General features: G+C 41.8%; 2 protein-coding genes across 2 annotated transcripts; one reads left to right on the top strand and one right to left on the bottom strand.

Moving 5' to 3' along the window:
• Positions 1-950: 950 nt before the first annotated feature.
• Positions 951-8,329, bottom strand: lrit1a (leucine-rich repeat, immunoglobulin-like and transmembrane domains 1a). The gene is made up of 4 exons (XM_058064591.2): positions 7,972-8,329; positions 4,800-5,260; positions 2,892-3,197; positions 951-2,821 (listed from the first exon to the last, which is right to left on the bottom strand). The coding sequence occupies exons 1-4, from the start codon at positions 8,091-8,093 to the stop codon at positions 1,770-1,772; spliced, it is 1,941 nt and encodes a 646-aa protein (XP_057920574.2). The 5' UTR covers positions 8,094-8,329; the 3' UTR covers positions 951-1,769.
• Positions 8,330-14,431: 6,102 nt separating this feature from the next.
• Positions 14,432-22,356, top strand: rgra (retinal G protein coupled receptor a). The gene is made up of 7 exons (XM_058064915.2): positions 14,432-14,771; positions 14,937-15,093; positions 16,264-16,385; positions 16,450-16,603; positions 17,116-17,233; positions 21,990-22,103; positions 22,190-22,356. Exons 1-7 carry the CDS (start codon positions 14,693-14,695, stop codon positions 22,331-22,333), a joined length of 888 nt encoding a protein of 295 aa, XP_057920898.2. The 5' UTR covers positions 14,432-14,692; the 3' UTR covers positions 22,334-22,356.
• Positions 22,357-22,862: the final 506 nt, after the last annotated feature.

Raw genomic sequence — 22,862 nt, 5'->3', positions numbered from 1 at the left:
AACGTTACTAACTAACTCATGTTAGTGGTTAGTAACGTTAGTACGTTACGTGATGTACTAACGTTACTAACTAACTCATGTTAGTGGTTAGTAACGTTAGTACGTTACGTGATGTACTAACGTTACTAACTAACTCATGTTAGTGGTTAGTAACGTTAGTACGTTACGTGATGTACTAACGTTACTAACTAACTCATGTTAGTGGTTAGTAACTTTAGTACGTTACGTGATGTACTAACGTTACTAACTAACTCATGTTAGTGGTTAGTAACGTTAGTACGTTACGTGATGTACTAACGTTACTAACTAACTCATGTTAGTGGTTAGTAACGTTAGTATGTTACGTGATGTACTAACGTTACTAACTAACTAACGTTAGTGGTTAGTGGCTAGTAACGTTAGTATGTTACATAATGTACCAACGTTACTAACGTTATTAAAGTTACTAACGTTACTAACGTTACTAAAGTTACTAACGTTACTAACGTTACTAACGTTACTAATGTTACTAACGTTACTAACGCTACTAACGCTACTAACGTTAACGCTAAGGTACTTACGTAACATTAGCGTTACTAACGCCGTTATTCCCATCACTGGTTACAGGTGGAGGCATGTTTAGATTTAGGGTTTGGTTTAGTTGTTGGAGTTAGACTCGAGAATAGGGTGGGATTTGGTTACGGGTTGAAGTCTTGTTAGGGTAAAGGGTTAGGGTTAGAATTAGTGGTTCGAGTTAAGTTCGGGAAAAGGGTTAGACAATTCCCTGAGGTTATAGTTTTGGAGTCATGCTTACATTTTGAGTCAGGATTAGGATTTAAGGTCAGAGTTAGGCTCAAGAAGAGGGTTGAGTTTTGGTTCCAGTTGGAGTCATGTTTAGACTCGATTAGGGTTTGGGCTGGGCTTCACGGTTTGGGTTAAAAGTGCGATGATGATAAGAACACACATGTCTATCAGATGCGTATATAGATATAGAAAATTTTATTGAACTGTATTCAAAGAAATACATATACTGGGGATAGCGATGCCTGTAGATGGCGCAAAAAAGAACAAATACACGGAGATAGCTGTGGGGATAGAAATTGATCCACATCTTTATATTTACACGGCGTCATAGTTCAGTCCGTTCTGTACTTCTCTCCAGCTCCAGCTTGTCTGCGTTCACCAGAGTGTTGAGCCATGCCTGCGTGTATATACTGTTATCTCCTCTGAGAACATATGACAGATATATACAGAGGCACAGACTTGACTGTATATATGTAAGTGTACAATGTCCATAAAACTATTTACAAATCATACACGTACATATAAACAATGTGACTATTTAGTTCCCTTTAAATCGGATCAGACTGCAGAGGTTTCTTCGCTGGGCCATGCAGATGATAACGACTAAAAATGGACATCCTTCTTCTAGATATGAATATTCCCTAAACGGATATTTCCATGATGGTGCAGCGTGCAAAGGTCCTTTGATAGAAGTTGCCTCTGGGTGGAGGCGGAGTCGGAGGTGTGATCCAGCGAGGAGGAACAGGAGGAGGGGAATCCCACGGCATGCGTAAGCGGTGGCCCTTAGAAGGCCCCGCATCACGATGCGGCTGCTGGTGAGGATACGGGTGATGCTGGGGATACAGATGTGGGTGGAAGCGGGGCTGTGGATGAGGGTGCGAGCGCCCGTGATGGCTGGGACTGGGACATTGAGGAGGTGGAGGAGGAGGAGGAGGGTGAGAGCGAGGGAGGTGACGCGGCGGAGGAGCCGGAGCTGGAGCATGACGTCAGCAGAAGTACTCGTTGGGCTGTCCCTCTATTTTAGCCGTGGCCTCAGAGTCCAGGCTGGATCGGGCCGACAGAAGCCTGTTGGACTCCTCGGGGTTGAGTCTGTTCAGATATTCCCCCTCCAACCCTTTGGCTTTGGTGCCGGGCGACAATGTCTCAAAGGTCACGTAAGAATCCTGGATGTCCTTGGATTTTTTGCCCCAGTACTTCTGGATGCGTCTCTTCAAGGCCCCGCAACAGACGATGACGGTGAGGGGCACGGCGATGATGCACGCCACCGTGATGACAATCACGTTAATGAGCTTCTGGGTGCCGGTCGCGCTGGCGGCTTCATCTGTGGAAAAAATCACGCACTGTTCCTTCTTGGGGATGAGCCCCCTCACGCAAACGCAGGCGATGTACTTGGTCCTGGGCACAAGCCCTTCGATGGTCACTCGGTTCTGACCCGCCCCCACATTGATCTTCCTCATATCCCTCTCTCCGAACACGGCGTACAACACGCTGAAGGCTGTCGTGTTCTTCGCTTTGGGGGCACGCCAGTTCAGCGAAATGGTATTGTCCGTGTCCCCCACCACCTTCACTGAGCGGACCACTCGGTCTGGATCCTGCTGCAACGATGAGGTGTTTGCCGCCAAGTTGCTGAGGTTGGTTTTCTCCAGATCCAGAAGGGTGTCTGTGGCCGGGTCGGGGGACGGTCGGTCAGAGAGGCTGTAACTGTCCAAACTGGGGTCAGGAAGTTCAGGTGTGAGGCCGGGATCCAAGATAGGTGCTGATGACGGGGGAGATGTTGGAGCAACGTATCTGGCCACAAGCTTCTCTTGGTAGGCGGCTTTCCCCACCGTGTTGGATTTTTTGGACTTGGCTTTTTTGTCGTTGCTGGTTTGGTTGCCTTCGGATTTCGGTGAATTTGACACGATTAACGAAATGACTGCCTCGGCGTTCCCGGCGTAGTTAGTAGCCTTGCAGATATATTTCCCAGAATCACGGTACGACACGGCCGGGACACTGAGAATGGACCAGGTGATGCCATCTTTAGATGTTTCCTGCTGGACTGTGAAATAAATGCAAGGTTTAATTCCGCTTCTTCTGGGATCAAGTAGAAATAACATCTGCAGACTCACCGGTTCCGTTAAGGACCCGCTTATCCGCCCTGCGCCATGTCAAGTCAGGAATAGGGACCCCGATTGTTCCACAGCGGAGCAGCACGTTATTCCCTACGGCGCTCCGGACTCGCGCCACGGCTGTGTGGATCTGCGGAAGCTGGCAGCGCCTCAGTTCCGCGTCGCTAAACAGAACCCCCGACACGCTCTCCGGGGCGGAGCAACGCAGCCTGGTGTCAATGAACGCCACAGAGACAGTGGGAGACTTCTGGAACTGGACCAGATCATAGAGGCGGCAGTCGCACACCCAGGGGTTGTCATGGAGACCTGAGGGCAGAGGTTGCAGGTGATGAAGGGACGGGACGGCACGGCTTGCAGATGGCCAGTGTGGAGGACGTTAATCTTGTAAGAGGATTAAGGTTTAATTCACAACTACATCATGACAACGGCAATGATGATGATAATCAAGGGCAGGTTGCGCCGTCCGTTCGCCCTCACGTCCGCCATCATCAGCTTCAACGTTGGAAACCATCAGCTGATATTTGAAGGCACTTTTTTGTATGAATGGGTTTGAACTTGGATCAGAAGGGACTGTTTACATGCGGCACCTTTTTCAGACCTGCTGACTTCATCTCAAACACAGAATTAATTGACTTTCAGTTGCTAAGGTCAGAGAGAAGACAAGAGTCGGGGTGAGCAGAAGTCCCCGAGGGCAAGGGCGGCCATTGTTTAAGGTACCATTTTTTAGAATTGAATAACTGAAATGAATTATTACAGGATTTATTTGTTCAAATTGAGAATTTCATTCATTCATTTTCTACTGCTTTTTCCTCACGAGGGTCGCGGGGGGTGCTGGAGCCTATCCCAGCTGTCTTCGGGCGAGAGGCGGGGTACACCCTGGACTGGTGGCCAGCCAATCACAGGGCACATGTAGACAAACAACCATTCACACTCACATTCATACCTATGGACAATTTGGAGTGGCCAATTAACCTAGCATGTTTTTGGAATGTGGGAGGAAACCGGAGTACCCGGAGAAAACCCACGCATGCACGGGGAGAACATGCAAACTCCACACAGAGATGGCCGAGGGTGGAATTGAACCCTGGTTTCCTAGCTGTGAGGTCTGCGCGCTAACCACTCGACCGCCTTGCTGCCCCAAATTGAGAATTTATTTTAACTAATTAATTTGTATCAGGGTTGCACGGTGGTTGTGTGGTTAGCGCTCAGACCTCACAGCTAGGAGACCCGGGTTCAATTCCACCCTCTGCCATCTCTGTGTGGAGTTCTCATGTGTGGGTTTTCCCACATTCCAAAAACATGCTAGGTTAATTGGTGACTCCAAATTGTCCATAGGTATGAATGTGAGTGTGAATGGTTGTTTGTCTATATGTGCCATGTGATTGGCTGGCCACCAGTCCAGGGTGTACCCCGCCTCTCGCGTGAAGACAGCTGGGATAGGCTCCAGCACCGCTGCGACCCTCATGAGGAAAAGCGGTAGAAAATGAATGAATGAATAATGTGTATAAGCGATATATTATTATTGTATAATATTGCATTATTTCTGCTGTAATATGAAATACACAACTTTTTTAATTACAAATTTACAAATTAGTAGTATCCCACATTACTACTACGTGGGTCCTTATTATTGTTGCTTTAGCTGCATTAATGATCCTTTTATATTTTATACTTTGTCTTCTTTATCTTGTTGTTTTTCCTCATTTTATTATGCACACGTGTTACATACATCAAACTTAAATGTGCTGTAAATGTATAAGACATAATAATAAGATAATAATGCTCAATTTATGTGGTGTTTATTGTTTTAGCTGGTGTACAACTGCACTATTCTGGCTGCTGTGTCTAATATTTTGGTCTTTTGCTCCAATTGTGCAGGTATGTCAATGTGGACATGGACATATTTACCCAGGATCATCTTGGAGCTCTCTGGGCCTAGCACTGGCTTCACCGCCAACCAGTTGGAAAGCACCGCGGCGGGCAAGGTGAGCAGGCTGTTGCTGGACAGGTCCAGGTATGTAAGGTTCCTGATGTGCGTGTTGGCCTCCGCGGGAAGCGAGGTGAGCTGGTTGTTGTGCAAATCCAGAAGTCTCAGACTGGGCATGTCCGTCAGCGACTCCCAAGGGAAGGCGGCGAGCGCGTTGCCATCTAGGCGGAGCTCCTCCAGGTTGAAGAGTCCCCGGAAGCTGTCGGCGCTGAGGGCGGACAGCGTGTTGAAGGACATCCACAGGAACTCCAGACTCGAGAGGTAGTTGAAGGCTTCACTCGGTATCCGCTGGATGGCCGTCTTCTCGATACGGAGCTTGGACGTGTCCACGGGGAACCCGACAGGCACTAAGGATATCTCTGGATCGTTGCAAATCACACTCCTGGAATAACAAATACCAGGGGAGATCCGGTCACAAGATCTTGTGGGATCAAAACCTGATTTAAGATTTCTCATTCAGAAAAAAAATCTTAATATTAGGCGGCCGAGTGGTTACAGCGCAAGCCTCACAGCTAGGACACCGGAGTTCGATTCCACCCTCAGCCATCTCTGTGTGGAGTTTGTTCTCCCCGTGCATGCGTGGGTTTTCTCCGGGTACTCCGGTTTCCTCCCACATTCCAAAAACATGCTAGGTTAATTAGCCACTCCAAATTGTCCATAGGTATGAATGTGAGTATGAATGGTTGTTTGTCTATATGTGCCCTGTGATTGGCTGGCCACCTTTACCCCAAGACAGCTGGGATAGGCTCCAGCACCCCATGTGACCCTTGTGAGGATAAGCGGTAGAAAATGAATGAATGTTTTGCTTGTCTCTCGCCTCCAAACGAACAGAAGGAGGGGTCACTCTGCACCTTGGCAGCTTTTTCTCGGTGGGTGGAGGCGGGGCCACAAACATATTATAAACGTAATATAAATGAAATGACTATATATATATATATAAATATATATATATATATATATATTTTTTTTTTTACAGTATTTTTCCTAAAGCCAATGTTAAAATTGCATCTCATCTCGTAGACCTAATTGCATGTATCATAAGAGTCATAAGAGATCATAAGAGTGTCTCCGGACACGGCTAAATAAGAAACAGTACAACATGAAGTCCACGTACTTAATGCAGTACAGGACTTGCATCAAGAAACCTGCCTTTGTGACGACCATCATGCTGGTTTTTGGGGAGTATGTACTTATATTTTGCATGGAGCAAAAATATATTCCATTTACTTTTACAACACCCAACACGTTGGGTTAGCAGAGTACACTGTAAATAATTAAATGTAAATTTAGAGCAGGATTTCAACAGTATTATGGTGGTTTTTAAAAAAATACAGTACGTTACTGTTAATACTAAAGAAAATCTGTTAAATTACAACCCATTTACTGTTATTTCACAGAACTGTAATGTATTCTTAAAAAAACAGCACTCTACCATTAAACCATCTTAACTAACTGTATCATGCAGTATTTTTTACGTTCGAGGAAGTGCATCAAGTACTCGCCTTTCCTGATCCATCTCCATCTTACTAATTATTTGGTGAGTAGCAATTTTATTTGATTTAGCAGCTTGCCACGTTTTCGAAGATGATTGCCAATTAAATAAGTTAATGTTTGTTAATGTGATTAATTTTTTGTATGTAATCATATGACTGTTTGTGTCTTAATTGATTTAATTTTTTCAAAATAATGTATTAAAATGTATAAATAATACAAACTAAATAGTAATTTAATTGTAAAACACAGTGAAAGTAATTTTAAAACCAGTTCATACTGTATTTTTCATGAACAGTACAAAAGCAGTAAAAAGATGTTAATTTTACAGTAACATAATGGCAACCCTGCTTCCAGTTGTTTAACATTTTTTGACAGGAACATTTCTAACAGTCTACTTTTCTGCCAGCATCTAACAAATAATCATTTTCAAGGCGAAGGATTGTATTAGATGACCAAAATATTGGTCATAAGATATCAGCACTATGCCATCTCCACAACCACAAAGCTAAAATAGTTAAAGCAGGGGTCTCAAACATACGGCTCGCGGGCCAAATGTGGCCCGCAGGACACTATTTTGAGGCCCCCGCCTTGATATGAAAGTTTAATGTTAGTTTGATATGGATGCTGTATGGTATCATGTACCCAGAAAAAATTATTACGTTTGATTAATGTTCATGTTAAAGGTTAAATAACTGTTAACAGTTATCCTCCCTATCCGTGTGGAAGTGGTAAGTTTTTGGCTATTTAAGTTTAAAGGAAATAACTTGAAGGCTACCGTTTAGGTCGCTAGCTCTCTAGTTTGCGAGTTAGCATGTGTCTCAAGACCCTGCAGTTGCGCAATATGTTGTAAATAAAAAAAGTATAAATGTGACTATAGTCGTGTTTTGTCATGTCTACAGGGCTCTAATAATGCTTTGTTCATTTTAATCTGAAAAAAAATAATTTGTCTACCCACCAACTATATGTGGTTTCTTAAGTTTTTATTATTTGCCGTTTTATTATTATTATTATATTTATTTATTACTGATTGATTTTCTTTATTCTTGATTTGTTTATTTATTTTTCATCTTATTTTGTGCTGAAAAATAAAAATTAAGATATTTGAGAACAGTGGAATGTTTCATCAGAGCTTTTATTGTAGAAAATCGGAACCAAAGCACTGAAAAAGTTTGTTTTTAATAAATGCATTTTTTTTTTTTTGGAAAACCTGATGCGGCCCAGCCTTGCCCAGACCCTAGCTCCAGTGGCCCCCAGATCAATTGAGTTTGAGACCCCTGAGTTAAAGAAATACACCTCTGGTTGTCCTCGGATAGTGCCAGTGGTCTTAATAGTGGTGTGTGTTTCTTCCCTGCAATTTAGGTGACGAGCTGTCACTTTTTGCGCAGATAAACAACCAACATTTCCTAAACCAGCCAAATTCAGCTAACCCCCACTGCGAGCATGAAAGTGCCTTTGAGAGATAATCCTGCATTAAATAAAATTGGACCAACATGCACTTACTGCTAAATCATCCCTGCACGTGTCAACATCTTCCCAAACTCATATCATGATTGCGCGTAAATACGCACAGAGCGCCAAAGCTCTGTGCGCCCTTCTTACCTGGCCTTGGAGCCATCACTCAGGTTGTGGTAAAAACAGCTGCACTGAGACGGGCAGCAGCTCACCGCGGAGAAAAGTCCACCCGTGACCGCATAGAGCCCCACGACCAGGACGAGGAACATTTTGGCCCACTTTCACGCCGCGCGTCTACATGCATGCATGGACACTCTGCAGCCGCTGGAGCCAGACCACTTTCCCCTCCACTTTACGGGACTGTCATCCGCATGGCTTGTCTCCACCACTCCGCTGTCCCATAGTGATCAGACTGCTATGAGTCCCCAGATAAAAAGGATAGACTAGGATTAGTGCGAGGACTGGCGTTCTTTTCATTTGGATGCGTATTGCATCCCGGAATCCGATAGGCTGCGCAGAGACGTCCCCTATTTATCATCACAGAAAAAAACACTTCCGAAATAGTCCTAATCCTCTGTGATGTTTGGATGCCCCCCCCCCCTCAAATGTAGTTTGTTCATTTGAGCCGTGCCGTGACTGTTAATCTGCAATCGGGCGCCACTGTGTTCCTCCACAAGGTGGCCCCTGCATATCATAGCCGGTGGCCGGTGGCCGCAAGCCTGTGCAGATGTTCACTTGACTTTTTCTAAATCTATGTGACCTTCATCTGTCATTGACCCATCAACTGTATTCAAATCAAACCATTGCAAAGACTGCATTTGTAACAAAATACTTTGACCTTACTAATAATAATATGCATTGATAATTACATAGGCAATAATAAGTGGCATTTTTCTGACATTGTACAGTATATACACTATATATTATATTGTGTTCAGATTTGATTTCACAATAAAGTATAAGGGCGGGATGGTGGTCAAGTGGTTAGACCAGGGTTCAATTCCACCCTCGGCCATCTCTGTGTGGAGTTTGCATCCGGGTACTCCCGTTTCCTCCCACATTCCAAAAACATGCTAGGTTAATTGGCCGCTCCAAATTGTCCATAGGTATGAATGTGAGTGTGAATGGTTGTTTGTCTATATGTGCCCTGTGATTGGCTGGCGACCAGTCCAGGGTGTACCTTGCTTCTCACCCGAAGACAGCTGGGATAGGCTCCAGCAACCCCTGCGACCCTTTTGAGGATAAGCGGTAGAAAAATGAATGAGTTCCCCTCCTGTTTTGTGTGGAAGTGGTAACTTTTTGGCTTCTTATTTTGTCTTTCCCCACCCTCGACCATCTCTGTGTGGACTTTGCATGTTCTCCCCGTGCATGCGTGGGTTTTCTCCAGGTACTCCGGTTTACTCCCACATTCCAAAAACATGCTAGGTTAATTGGCCGCTCCAAATTGTCCATAGGTATGAATGTGAGTGTGAATGGTTGTTTGTCTATATGTGCCCTGTGATTGGCTGGCGACCAGTTCAGGGTGTACCCCGCCTCTTGCCCGAAGACAGCTGGGATAGGCTCCAGCAACCCCTGCGACCCTTTTGAGGATAAGCGGTAGAAAATGAATGAGTTCTCCTCCTGTTTTGTGTGGAAGTGGTAACTTTTTGGCTTCTTATTTTGTCTTTCCCCACCCTCGACCATCTCTGTGTGGAGTTTGCATGTTCTCCTCGTGCATGCGTGGGTTTTCTCCAGGTACTCCGGTTTCCTCCCACATTCCAAAAACATGCTAGGTTAATTGGCCGCTCCAAATTGTCCATAGGTATGAATGTGAGTGTGAATGGTTGTTTGTCTATATGTGCCCTGTGATTGGCTGGCGACCAGTCCAGGGTGTACCTTGCTTCTCACCCGAAGACAGCTGGGATAGGCTCCAGCAACCCCTGCGACCCTTTTGAGGATAAGCGGTAGAAAAATGAATGAGTTCCCCTCCTGTTTTGTGTGGAAGTGGTAACTTTTTGGCTTCTTATTTTGTCTTTCCCCACCCTCGGCCATCTCTGTGTGGAGTTTGCATGTTCTCTGTTGCATGTTGCCCTTTTTCACTGATATCGGCTGATAACGACCTGTGGGCGATCGATTGGAGCACCCCTACTATGATATATTAATGATTTTATAGAATAAGGTAGTATGAGTTAAAAATAGGATACAGATACAGTAAAACAGAATCGGTTATGTATTTTATAGGATTTTTTTCTGTACGTGCTATAGATAGAATGCTCTCTGCAGACTGAAATCGGAGTCCAAGTCCAAACATGGTTGAAGTCTTACACAAGTATACAGTATTTTTACTTCTTGACACCCACCGGTTCTATGGAACATATACTGTATAGAATATAGAATCTTTATCATACATTTCTTATCCAAACAGTCTGTAACAATGTGGAATACCGGCACTAAGGATTTGATCAGATAGGATAGGATGTGGGAATGCCGATAGGAAGGGAAGGGAAAGGCTACCAACAAGACAAGACAGGCTATGAATAGAATGGAATAGGATACAGGACAGGCCAGGATAGGTTAGTCTTAGGGTCAGATAGCAAGATGCTATGTTAAACTAGGTTAGCTCCAAATAGGACTTGATTTGACTTACTATGTTTTTGTACATAAACTCTCTTTTTAGCGCTGAATCATATAAACCCATAATCTACCTACCTTTCTACCTTTTGAATCTAAGTCCCTGTGAGTGAGCAGCCTTAAAGTATGCACGGTTTTACGGCTGTGAACGAGGTTCTTAACCTGTTGGGCAATCAAGAACTCACACATTCCATATAATGGACAAATCCTTAATCTCATTTGCTGGATGTAAATAAAGCCGCCCCCCATGACGTTATTTGGATGAAATGTCCTATTAAAAAAATTTAATTAAATAAAAATAAAAAAACAGTTACTGATTGTAAAAGTACCAGATGGAGGGGTAGGATTTAATAAGCTTTGCTTCTTCCTACTCCTTTTGGACATGTGGAACTGTGAACTGATTATGTGATGCATTCAATTGTCATCTGATGCATGTTCAAATGAAATAAAACCATTACCATTACAAAAAAAAAAAGGGATTAATTGAAGGGCTCTTTAGCCACGTTTACATGGACCCAAATATTCCAGTTCCATTCAGGTTATTTGCTCAAACGGAAAGAATCGAACCTTTGTATACACCTCATTCCGAAAGAAAAGTGCCAATCCGAATGAATATATAATGGGATTCACAGGGGTGGAATATTCCTTTCCCTAATCCGATTGAGGTATCTTGTACCCGCTCAATCGGAAAGTTGTCAGGCTGCGTTCTTTCAGTGCATGCTCAGCTGTGACGTAACACGTAGACGTCTCTCAGGTTTTAAAAATGGCGAGCAGTCATCACTGGATTACAGCGGAAAGTTGTCCCAACAACCGTGGTAATCACACTCTCGTCCGCCATCTTTGATGAATCATGTGATGTTGTTTACGTTTTACTGTGCATTGACTATTCCGTTTGATTATAGCGGTGCATGTAGACAGGAGATTGGAATATTCCTTTCCATGTATACACTGTTTTCTGGTACGTCATTCGGAAAGATTCCATTCGGAAAGAGGAAAATCTCCTCATGTAAACGTGGCTTTTGAGTACTTTTCTAGTTTTAGTAGTAATTACAATACCTGTTTTGTGGGTCTCCGGCCAGTCAAGGCACCTTGGAATTGCATACTTTTTTCCCCTTTATACGGCAGCTGTCAGGTCTGCACGCTAACCACTCGACCACCGTGCAGCCAAATTTAGTATTATTATTATTATTCATTCATTTTCTACCGCTTAGTCTCACGAGGGTCGCGGGGGGTGCTGGAGCCTATCCCAGCTGTCTTCAGGGCGAGAGGCGGGGTACACCCTGGACTGGTCGCCAGCCAATCACAGGGCACATATAGACAAACAACCATTCACACTCACATTCATACCTATGGACAATTTGGAGTGGCCAATTAACCTAGCATGTTTTTGGAATGTGGGAGGAAACCGGAGTACCCGGAGAAAACCCACGCATGCACGGGGAGAACATGCAAACTCCACACAGAGATGGCCGAGGGTGGAATTGAACTCTGGTCCCCTGATTGGAGCATCCCTAATGCAAATATATAAAATCCTGTCCTGTGACTCATCTTGCTCTTGAGGAAATCCAGCCCAAACGGGTATATTTTACAAAATGGTGATTCATAATGAAATGAATTTGAAAACTGTGATCCATTGGATTAATATATGTAATCATTTGACAGCTCGAGTATAAATTCCACATTCCCCAAGATTCCTGCCGTGATAATCCGGACCCCGGCCCAACAATGTCAAGCTTGTTTTGAGGCGTGAAAAGCTGCAAATGATTACGTTTTTGTTGCGACATGAAACATGGGATGATGACACGACTCTTTTTTTTTTTTTTTTTTTGCTTTCCTTAAGCGTCTTAAAGTTCAAGAGGGCAGAGAGACTTGAACTTGGGGAGCATTTGCCCTTTGAAGCACCTCCTCAGACTCGATTTGAATATCTTGATTGTTTGACATTCCCAGTTCATCAGTGCAACATCTTTCAGGAATATGAAATAACTGTGTTCAGACATCACTGAACGATGACAGAAAATAGGAGTGGTCCGACCACAACAATGACATGGATCATCAGATATCTTCCCCAGCAGAACATTCATAAGCATAAGGCTCGGAACAGATACCAATGATGTGTAACACCACTTCTCCTGACTGTCTAAGTCAGGGGTGGGCAAACTACGGCCCGGGGGCCACATGCGGCCCACTAAGCGATTGAATCCGGCCCGCCTGTTGCTTTTTAAGTATTTCAAATTTTAACATACAATTTGGCAACATAACTTGCAAGTCGGACGTCTTATTTAGTAAAAAAAAAAACAAAAAAAATTACAAATTAAATGAAAATAAATAACAAGAAAAATATATATATTAACAATATATATATAAATAAATGTATGATATATTAAATGACTGATGTTTAAAGTGCTCCTGAAAAAGTTTTACAGATAAAATTAGACCAAAAAAATCTAGAAAAATTATAAGTATAAAATAGTGTGTACGTTAAATATATGTTATGGCCCCCCCGGACAATTTTGTTAACTCAATGCGGCCCACCAGTCAAAATATTTGCCCACCCCTGGTCTAAGTGTTTAGTCCCTTCTTATCTAGCTTTGTTGCTCACTTATTATAAGAACAATAATAGTACAATACACTTCCTGTACTATTATTATTATTATTATTATTATTATGATTTACTGCTCGTAGGGGCGTCACCGGACACCGAACTCACAGGATGCGACGAGGTGGGGTCCATGAGAACGAGAAGAGATTTGAAGATTATTTTAATAATTGGGGTCACTCTGCTTTGCTCACTATTAATATTCCCATATGGGAGGATCCAATGCCATAATGGGTACCATAGTGCGTGTCAATATAGTGATATATATAGCACATCATGACTGGTTCAAGACTCTTCATCCTTGTATTTAGCAAACATCAACTGCTTGTATTGTTTCTTGAATTGGCTCATCGTTGTGCATTGTTTGAGGTCCTTACTCAATCCATTCCATAGTTTGATTCCACATACTGAAATGCTATGGCTTTTTAACGTAGTTCTAGCATATAAGTGTTTCAAATTTAGTTCTTCCCTGAGATCATATTTCTCCTCTCTTGTAGAGAAGTACTGGATGACATTTTTAGCTAATTGGTTATTTTTAGCCTTATGCATTATAAGATTAACTATATCAATAAGTTTAATTATTTTTTATTTTAGAAATAAGGAAATAAGCTTTAAACATCAGATCACATCAAACTACAAAATAGAATTTTACAGTTTTGTTGTTTTGTTTGTTTTTTGTTTTTTTTTTACTGAATGGCCGTCGAGTGGTTAGCGCGCAGACCTCACAGCTAGGAGACCAGGGTTCAATTCCACCCTCGGCCTTCTCTGTGTGGAGTTTGCATGTTCTCCCGGTGCATGCGTGGGTTTTTTTCTCCGGGTACTCCGGTTTCCTCCCACATTCCAAAAACATGCTAGGTTAATTAGCCACTCCAAATTGTCCATAGGTATGAATGTGAGTGTGAATGGTTGTTTGTCTATATGTGCCCTGTGATTGGCTGGCCACCAGTCCAGGGTGTACCCTGCCTCTTGCTCGAAGACAGCTGGGATAGGCTCCATCATTCCCCACGACCCTCGTGAGGATAAGCGGTAGAAAATGAATGAATGAATAAGACATCCGACTTGCAAGTCATGTTGTCAGCATGTATGTTAAAAGTCGAAAGTGGTGGGCCGGATTCAAATATCTGGTGGGCCGAATGTGGCCCCCGGGCCGTAGTTTGCCCACATCTGGTATAGAATATTCCAATTATTCCATTATTCCAAATGGACACCCTGGGTGGAATGCGTCTGTCCTGAACTGGAAAAGGAGGAGTTGCGTGTTTTGCTGTGGTTGGTACAGACACCTGTTGTTTCCCTGCGTGGGCTGGTCATTTGACATCCTCCTCCTCCTCCTCTTTCTCCTCCTCCTCCTCTGCATCCTCTGCATCCTCACCGCCACGCAGACACACAAAAGGCTTGTTGTGTAACTAATTGAGGGCTTTGCAGTGGCGGAGGGCAAAGCCTAGCTTTAGCCTAAGAGTTGCGCGGTGTTAAGACATTCCTGCACGGATTGGGGCGACGGAATAGAGACGAGGGTGTTGGCTTTACATAATAAAGTGCAGGCTTTTCACGTGAAATGGCCCTTTAAAAAGCCGGCGTCCTCCAATCAGGCCGAGGCACCATCGTAAACAGGCGGACAGCGAGAGGAGAAGTGCGCGTAGTGTGTTGTGACAGTCGGCTCCAAGGATGGTCTCGTCGTACCCTTTACCGGAGGGCTTCTCCGACTTTGATGTCTTCTCGCTGGGATCGTGTCTACTTGTCGAAGGTGAGTGTTTTTGCTCGTGGAATTCACCGCAGGCTACGACATCTCTCATTCTCTCACTACACAAATTCTAGTATATATATGTCTTATATATACTTATATATATATATGTCATCTGACGCCATTCGTTCCTTTTTCTTTCGCATTGTGCGCAATGGCTGCTGTCAGGTCTGCTGGGCTTCTTCCTCAACGCGGTCACCATCGCGGCTTTCCTCAAAGTGAGGGAGCTGAGGACCCCCAGCAATTTCCTGGTCTTCAGTTTGGCCATGGCCGACATGGGCATCTCCATGAACGCCACAGTGGCCGCTTTCTCCAGCTTCCTCAGGTGAGTGATGCAAAGCTCTGACCACGCCCACCCGGCCAAGCCACCTCATTATTCACATCTGGGGGATCAAACCATTGAACGCACCGGCAAATTACCTTCTGTTCCTTTTTCACTCGGATTTCCTTTTGGCTGGGTAAAGCTAACTTTACTTTACAACGGAGTTGTTAAGTACCCGGAAGTGGCAGAAAAAGGCTAGTTTTTGCATACATTAATATACACTGCAATTTGCTATGTCCGTATTTGAATTGACCCAACAATCCCACTTGATGTTGTTTTGCAATTGTTAAAGAACATCTCTCCAAGATTTCCTTTTCATCAAAAACTATAAAAAAAAACTTTAACAAAGGCATGTATTTCCAACCTATCATGGAAAAAGAACAAGAGTAATTTTGGCTTGGGTTTGGTCTAAAAAGAAACATTTGGTGATGCACATAGCTTTAAAATTATAATTGGAATAATAAAATAATAATAAAAAATATTCAATTTTAATTTTAATTTTAATTTTAATTTTAATTTTAATTTTAATTTTAATTTTAATTTTAATTTTAATTTTAATTTTAATTTTAATTTTAATTTTAATTTTAATTTTAATTTTAATTTTAATTTTAATTTTAATTTTAATTTTAATTTTTTTAATGCAAATGCATAGAGCTCCAAAACAAAAAGAAAACATTGGTGATGCACATAGCTTTTTTAAAATTTTTATTTTTATTTTTATTTTTATTTTTATTTTTATTTTTATTTTTATTTTTATTTTTATTTTTATTTTTATTTTTATTTTTATTTTTATTTTTATTTTTATTTTTATTTTTATTTTTATTTTTATTTATTTAAAATGCAAATGCATAGAGCTCCAAAACATGAAATGTTAAATAAGAACACAACATCATTTGATGGATTAAAAAAAATGGTTGATTGAAGAGAACAAAGTCCAGACCTGCTACACAGGACTAAAGTTTGGCTGTGCTGTGGACTATTCCTCCAGAGGAAGCATGTTCAATCAATAACAATCAATGCTGCACAGTGTGTGTGTGTGTGGGGGGGCAATAACAGTCATGTCATGAAGTACAAAGCAGAGGATTTCGGATTACGAAGGAAAGGTCTGCTGGCGCTTCCAATGATTGAATTGTTAAAAACCAAAAACCAAAACATTCCCGTCCCCCACCCCAGATACTGGCCCTACGGCTCTGAGGGATGTCAAACCCACGGCTTCCAGGGTTTTGTGACGGCTCTCGCCAGCATCCACTTCATCGCTGCCATCGCTTGGGACCGATACCACCAGTACTGCACCAGTGAGTCCAGATCTGGGAATAGTCCCTCAGTCCTAGATCAGTGTTGACCATAAAATATTTTCAGGGACAAAGCTGCAGTGGAGCAGCGCCATCACCCTGGTCATCTTCATCTGGCTCTTCACCGCCTTCTGGTCTGCCATGCCTCTCATCGGCTGGGGGGAGTACGACTACGAGCCCCTCAGGACCTGCTGCACTCTGGACTACAGCAAGGGAGACAGGTACTTTCTAAACCTTAGTTACCTCGGGGGTGCAAGACCACCTTAGTTCTCTTTCAAGCAAGTATACCTTCCGCTCGACTACTCTGTTTAGAGCGGTGAGGGGAACCCAACCAGGAATGGAGAGCCTGGGTAGTGGCAACCCCGTTACAATATCCATCCGTCCTTCATCTTCTAAGGATTATGCAAGGTCGGGTCTGATGTAGGCAGACTTTCCTCTCCTCAGCTACTTTGTCCAGCTCCTCCTGGAGGATCCCAAGGAGTTCCCAGGCCAGTTGAAAGACATAGTCTCTGAGGTCTTGCCTGTGGCCCCCTACCGGTCGGATGTGCTCTGAACAGCCCCCGGGAGGCAAGGGCATATGAAGTGAAGATGACAGAATAAGACTAAAGATGTTTCCTCACCGATGTCCGATATTGTCCAGCACTTCCTCACCAACACCGACACCAACCCATGTCTCATTTTATGCCCATATTTTAAAAATGTTTTTAAAAAGTTTGCTTTTCTGTCAACATAGGAACTACGTCTCCTACTTGATCCCCATGAGCGTCTTCAACATGGCCATCCAGGTGTTTGTTGTCATGTCCTCCTACCAGTCCATCGCACAGAAGTTCAAGAAGACCGGAAACCCTAGGGTGAGTTCAAACCAAACAGCATAAGTTGCATGTCACAACATGGGAATTATAGGCAATTGGCATCGTCCAAATCGCCCTGGGGTGATCACACTTTTTCAGCCTCTCAGCCCCTTTTAAGAGTCCCAAAGTGATTCTAACCTCCAAATATGTGCATAGAATCATGGAATCAAACTATGGATTACCAATTAACATTACCATTACCATTACTGTTACCATTACCAATACCGTTACCATTACATTACCATTATCATTATCATTATCATTATCATTACCATTACTGTTACCATTACCAATACCGTTACCATTACATTACCATTATTATCATTACCATTACCATTACCATTACCATTACCATTACCATTACCATTACCATTACCATTACCATTACCGTTACCATTACCGTTACCATTAGTATTTCACATTCACAGTTTCAAATATTGCAGGTCATCAAAATAGTTCATATCATCTAGTAATAGTAGTAATAGTAGTAATAGTAGTAATAGTAGTAATAGTAGTAATAGTAGTAATAGTAGTAATAGTAGTAATAGTAGTAATAGTAGTAATAGTAGTAATAGTAGTAATAGTAGTAATAGTAGTAATAGTAGTAATAGTAGTAATAGTAGTAATAGTAGTAATAGTAGTAATAGTAGTAATAGTAGTAATAGTAGTAATAGTAGTAATGCACAATATGGCAAAGATAATTGATAGGACGGTAAGCAATTTATTGAATTCATTACGTAAAAAAAAATTGTCCGCCTTCCTGAAGTCTGAAAAAACGTTAACTTTGAATAACGTTAAAACCATCCAAAAACCGCCACTGGAACGTATGAGTTAAGGAGAACCACCAATCGCGATCCACAGCTGGCAATCCAAATGGTCTTAATACGGAAACCAGCAAAAAAATATATATATCAAAAAGTTCAAAAGAGTGCGGCAGGACGGGGCCTTAATTAGGCCTGGAGAAACACTACAGAAAGAGGTGCATAATCTGGAAGCTCACGAAAGCTTCCTGTACGGGTTATTGTGTGTAGCTGCTCTACAGGAGTCTACAACTTCATATAAAGCGCCCAATTTGAGCATAATTGGTCGCCTTTCGATTTTCTGTTCTTTTGGAGCTTTTGTAGTTCATACATATAATATTGTGTACTGTCATTTACATTTTTGTGAAGAAAATACCAATAAATGCCTTATTTCACACATAATTGCAAATGGTGATTAATCATCATCAATTGATTTGTGAACTGTGATTAATTTGATTAAAATTTGACAGCCCTAAAAACTATACACAATTCCTCAATACATAAGCAGAGTATGGTTACTATGTCAGATAATAGCTACATAGCTACACAGTGCATGTGCAGTTAGCATTTGCCATCAAACATTACAGGTGTACAAAAGATGAAAATAATTATGCAAAATATAATGCAGCCGAATTCAAGGCAACATATTCAAAAGGTTAAAGCAATGGGCAATTTTTCCAAGAAATCACCAAATAATAGCTTAAGAGGCAGGCAAGTAGAAAACAGCCATTTTTATAGTGGAGTTCATGACGTGAAGCACAACCATCAAACAATTGATGATTTTTCTACATAATTAGCGGCTGCAAGCCAACATATGATGTTTGTTATGGATAGAAGCATCTTCCCGCTCACTTGGATTATGAAAATTCCATCTCTGTGTGCAGTTGGAATGTTTAATGTTTCAGCTGACTGATGCGGTATGACAGTGACGTTCCCGTCGGCCTACACTACTCGCCTATTTTCGAAAAAGTAGCAGCGCTGGAATTATGATCATCGAAATAATTAGCGACTTACAACGTGTTTATAACCTCAGTCTTCGTCCCAGCAGGTCTGTAAGGTCCTAGCATGTGGTGCTGTTTTCAAATTCAATCTTTTCATTCCCGAGGCACAAATCCAATTGACGTTTAAGCTGTCATTTTCCCGCTTTGATGTGGCATGTTGGAAAGAATGACAGGAATTCTCCCTCATTCCGGCCGCGAGTGTGGGATGCTGTGACCTATGTAGGTCATTCGCATACGATCCAGTGCTTCGGTTTGCAATGCGGACAGGAGCAGGTCGTCCGTGGAAAAGACCCCTCGGGATGTGGTGCACGAGGGGGGATGGGGGGTCGCTTCAGTCGGGTTGCGTAAGCACGTTGGTGGCCGGTGGTGTCGCGGGAGCACTTTCATTCTAAACACAAACATCGCCATTGTGTAACGAGTACAAAGCTTAATTAAGGCCTGTTTGTGTACCAAACTGGATCTTTTTGAAAAGATCCGTTCAGTAGTTGGACCAGCTTTGGACGGCCATTATTCTGGTGCTTCTTTGTCGTTTTCAGTGTTACGCCAGCACAATCGACTTTTATTTACTGTCAGGCAGGAGGACAGCCCATCCTCCTCCAGACATGCGCTACATTTTTACAACACAATATTCCTAATATATGGCTAAAAATGACAGCCATGACGTCTTACTGTACATACTCTACACCGTAGTCATGCTCTCTCTCCTATAGGACACTACTCGTGTCCACACTACACACTACAAGTACCTTACTGCAAAATAATAGTACTCTGAATAATACTAGAGTACTGCAAATCGTAGTATTTCAAGAAAATAGCACTACAAATCATATTATTTCAAGACAAAAGTACAGTGAGTAATAGTATTTCTAATAGTTTTATTATTAATAGTAATAGTATTATTATTTAAGATAATAATACTTTGAATAATAGTATTCCAAGACAGTAGTAGTCCAAATAATGATATTTCAAGGCAAAAGTAGTGTGAATAATAGTATTTCAAGATAATAATACTTTGAATAATAGTATTCCAAGACAGTAGTAGTCTGAATAATGGTATTTCAAGACAAAAGTAGTGTGAATAATAGTATTCCATGACATTAGTAGTCCAAATAATAGTATTTCAAGACAAAAGTAGTGTGAATAATAGTATTCCATGACATTAGTAGTCCAAATAATAGTATTTCAAGACAAAAGTAGTGTGAATAATAGTATTCCATGACATTAGTAGTCCGAATAATAGTATTTCAAGACAAAAGTAGTGTGAATAATAGTATTCCAAGACAATAGTAGTCCGAATAATGGTATTTCAAAACAAAAGTAGTGTGAATAATAGTATTCCAAGACAATAGTAGTCCAAATAATGGTATTTCAAGACAAAAGTAGTGTGAATAATTGTATTTCAAGACAATAATACTTGAATAATAGTATTCCAAGACAGTAGTAGTCCAAATAATGGTATTTCAAGACAAAAGTAGTGTGAATAATAGTATTTTAAAATAATAACATTTTGAATAATAGTATTCCAAGACAGTAGTAGTCCAAATAATGGTATTTCAAGACAAAAGTAGTGTAAATAATAGTATTTCAAGATAATAATACTTTGAATAACAGTTCATTAGTCCCTCATTAGTTCTTCAATAACTACTCTAAATATTTACACCCCACGCCCTTAGTAGCCACTCTATTACTTGGTTCCACGTTAGTTCTCTACTAACTACTCTAAATGTATATGCCTTAGGTCCTCAGTAAATATGCACTAGTTCCTCATAGTTATCTAGTAACTACTCTTAATACATGTGTCTTAGTAACTCCTATATTCATTAGTTCCTTGTTAGTTATTTACTAACTACTCTAAATGGATGTGCCCTATGGCCTTAATAACCTCGATTATTTGGTACCTCATTAGTTTAGTAGTAACCATTCTACTACTTTCCACTGCCTTTGTTCCTCAGTAACTACTCTAAATGTATTGACCTTACTTCCTCAACAACTACTTTATATGTATGTGCCTTTGTTACACAGTAACTACTCTATTCATGACTTTCTCATTAGTTCTTCATTACTTCCTCGGTAACTACTCTAAATGTATGGACCTGGACCTTACTTCCTGAGCAGCTTACTCAACTCATTAGTTCTTCATTAGTTCCTCAGTAACTACTCCAAATGTATGTGCCTTTGTTCCATAGTAACTACTCTATTCAGGACTTCCTCATTAGTTCCTCAATAACTACTCTAAATGTATGGACCTTATTTCTTTAGTAACTACTCAACTCATTAATTCTTCATCAGTTCCTCAGTAACTACTCTAAATGTATGGACCTTACTTCCTTAGTAACTACTCAACTCATTAGCTCTTCATTAGTTCCTCACTAACTACTTTAAATATATGTGCCTTTGGTCCACAGTAACTACTCTATTCATGACTTCATTAGTTTTTCATTAGTTCCTCAGTAACTACTCTAAATGTATTGACCTTACTTCCTTAGTAACTACTCAACTCATTAGTTCTTCATTACTTCCTCACTAACTACTTTAAATATATGTGCCTTTGTTCCACAGTAACTACTCTATTCATGACTTCCTCATTATTTCTTCATTAGTTCCTCAGTAACTCGACATAAACATAAACATAAACATAAACATAAACATAAACATAAACATAAACATAAACATAAACATAAACATGACATCTTGTGTCTTATAATGGTATGACTTGTATTTACAAAGTCATCAACAGGTTTTCTATGCTCGAACTTGGAAAATATTCCATTTATTAATATTGAACCCTGCATTGTGGAACTTGGCTTATCATGGTCGGGTCTGGATCCAATCCATCACCACAAGTGAGGGATGGCGGTACTACCGCGCTTCCAAAGGCTTCCTTTCATGGGGCCATTCACTGGCTATTCATGACTTATAACACATTTATAACCCTCTGTTGTGTCTTCCCCGTAGTTCAACCCCAACACTCCTCTCAAGACCATGCTGCTGTGCTGGGGTCCCTATGGCCTCCTGGCCTTCTACGCCGCCGTGGAGAACGCCAACCTGGTCTCACCCAAGCTCAGGATGGTGAGAGCACCCAGCATGGTCACACACACACATACACATACACACTGATCCAATAGCTATCATATTCCTCCATACGTGTCCTGCAGATGGCCCCCATCCTGGCCAAGACCTCCCCCACCTTCAACGTTTTCCTGTACGCTTTGGGAAATGAGAACTACAGAGGAGGCATCTGGCAGTTCCTCACCGGGGAGAAGATCGAAGTGCCTCAAATTGACAACAAATCCAAATAAACTAATCGTTGTAATGTCACACATCCTTTACGCTTGTGGTGGTACTTTCTCAAGCAGGTACATTCTTTGTGTGTGTGTGTGGTGATGTGTACTCCGTTGAATTACCTCAAATATTATTGACCCCCAAATAGTATTAGTGTACTTCTCTATAAAAATATGTATCAGAGTATAAGTATCAGAGTCACATTGAAGACAAAACATGTCCTCAGCTTGTCTTCACGAGGGTTGCGGGGGGTGCTGGAGCCTATCCCAGATGTCTTCGGGCAAGAGGCGGGGTACACCCTGGACTGGTGGCCAGCCAATCCCAGGGCACATATAGACAAACAACCATTCACACTCACATTCATAGCTATGGACAATTTGGAGTGGCCAATTAACCTGGCATGTTTTTGGAATGGGGGGAGGAAAACCCGGGGTCGAGTCCGGAGTCCCCGGGGAAAACCCGAAAGGTCAAACAATTCATTCCTAATTAGGATAATATGATGTCATAAATAGGGATGCTCCGATCCATCGGGCACCGACTAGTATG

This window comes from Doryrhamphus excisus, linkage group LG10 (genome assembly GCF_037039965.1).
Source record: "Doryrhamphus excisus strain RoL-2023G ecotype Guam linkage group LG10, RoL_Dexc_Guam_v1.1, whole genome shotgun sequence".
NCBI classification, from domain to species: Eukaryota; Metazoa; Chordata; class Actinopteri; order Syngnathiformes; family Syngnathidae; genus Doryrhamphus; species Doryrhamphus excisus.
This window is presented reverse-complemented; position numbering and strand designations above follow the sequence as displayed.

What these genes read in the sequence shown, in the direction of transcription:
- lrit1a (XM_058064591.2), bottom strand. Translation starts at nt 8,093, where the DNA reads ATGTTCCTCGTCCTGGTCGTGGGGCTCTATGCGGTCACGGGTGGACTT. An exon ending in GAGCTCCAAGATGATCCTGG is followed by an intron (nt 3,198 to 4,799) that starts GTAAATATGTCC and finishes CTCTGCCCTCAG; the next exon opens with GTCTCCATGACAACCCCTGG. An exon ending in GCGGGTCCTTAACGGAACCG is followed by an intron (nt 2,822 to 2,891) that starts GTGAGTCTGCAG and finishes TTTATTTCACAG; the next exon opens with TCCAGCAGGAAACATCTAAA.
- rgra (XM_058064915.2), top strand. Translation starts at nt 14,693, where the DNA reads ATGGTCTCGTCGTACCCTTTACCGGAGGGCTTCTCCGACTTTGATGTC. An exon ending in ATACCACCAGTACTGCACCA is followed by an intron (nt 16,386 to 16,449) that starts GTGAGTCCAGAT and finishes AAATATTTTCAG; the next exon opens with GGACAAAGCTGCAGTGGAGC. An exon ending in GACTACAGCAAGGGAGACAG is followed by an intron (nt 16,604 to 17,115) that starts GTACTTTCTAAA and finishes CTGTCAACATAG; the next exon opens with GAACTACGTCTCCTACTTGA.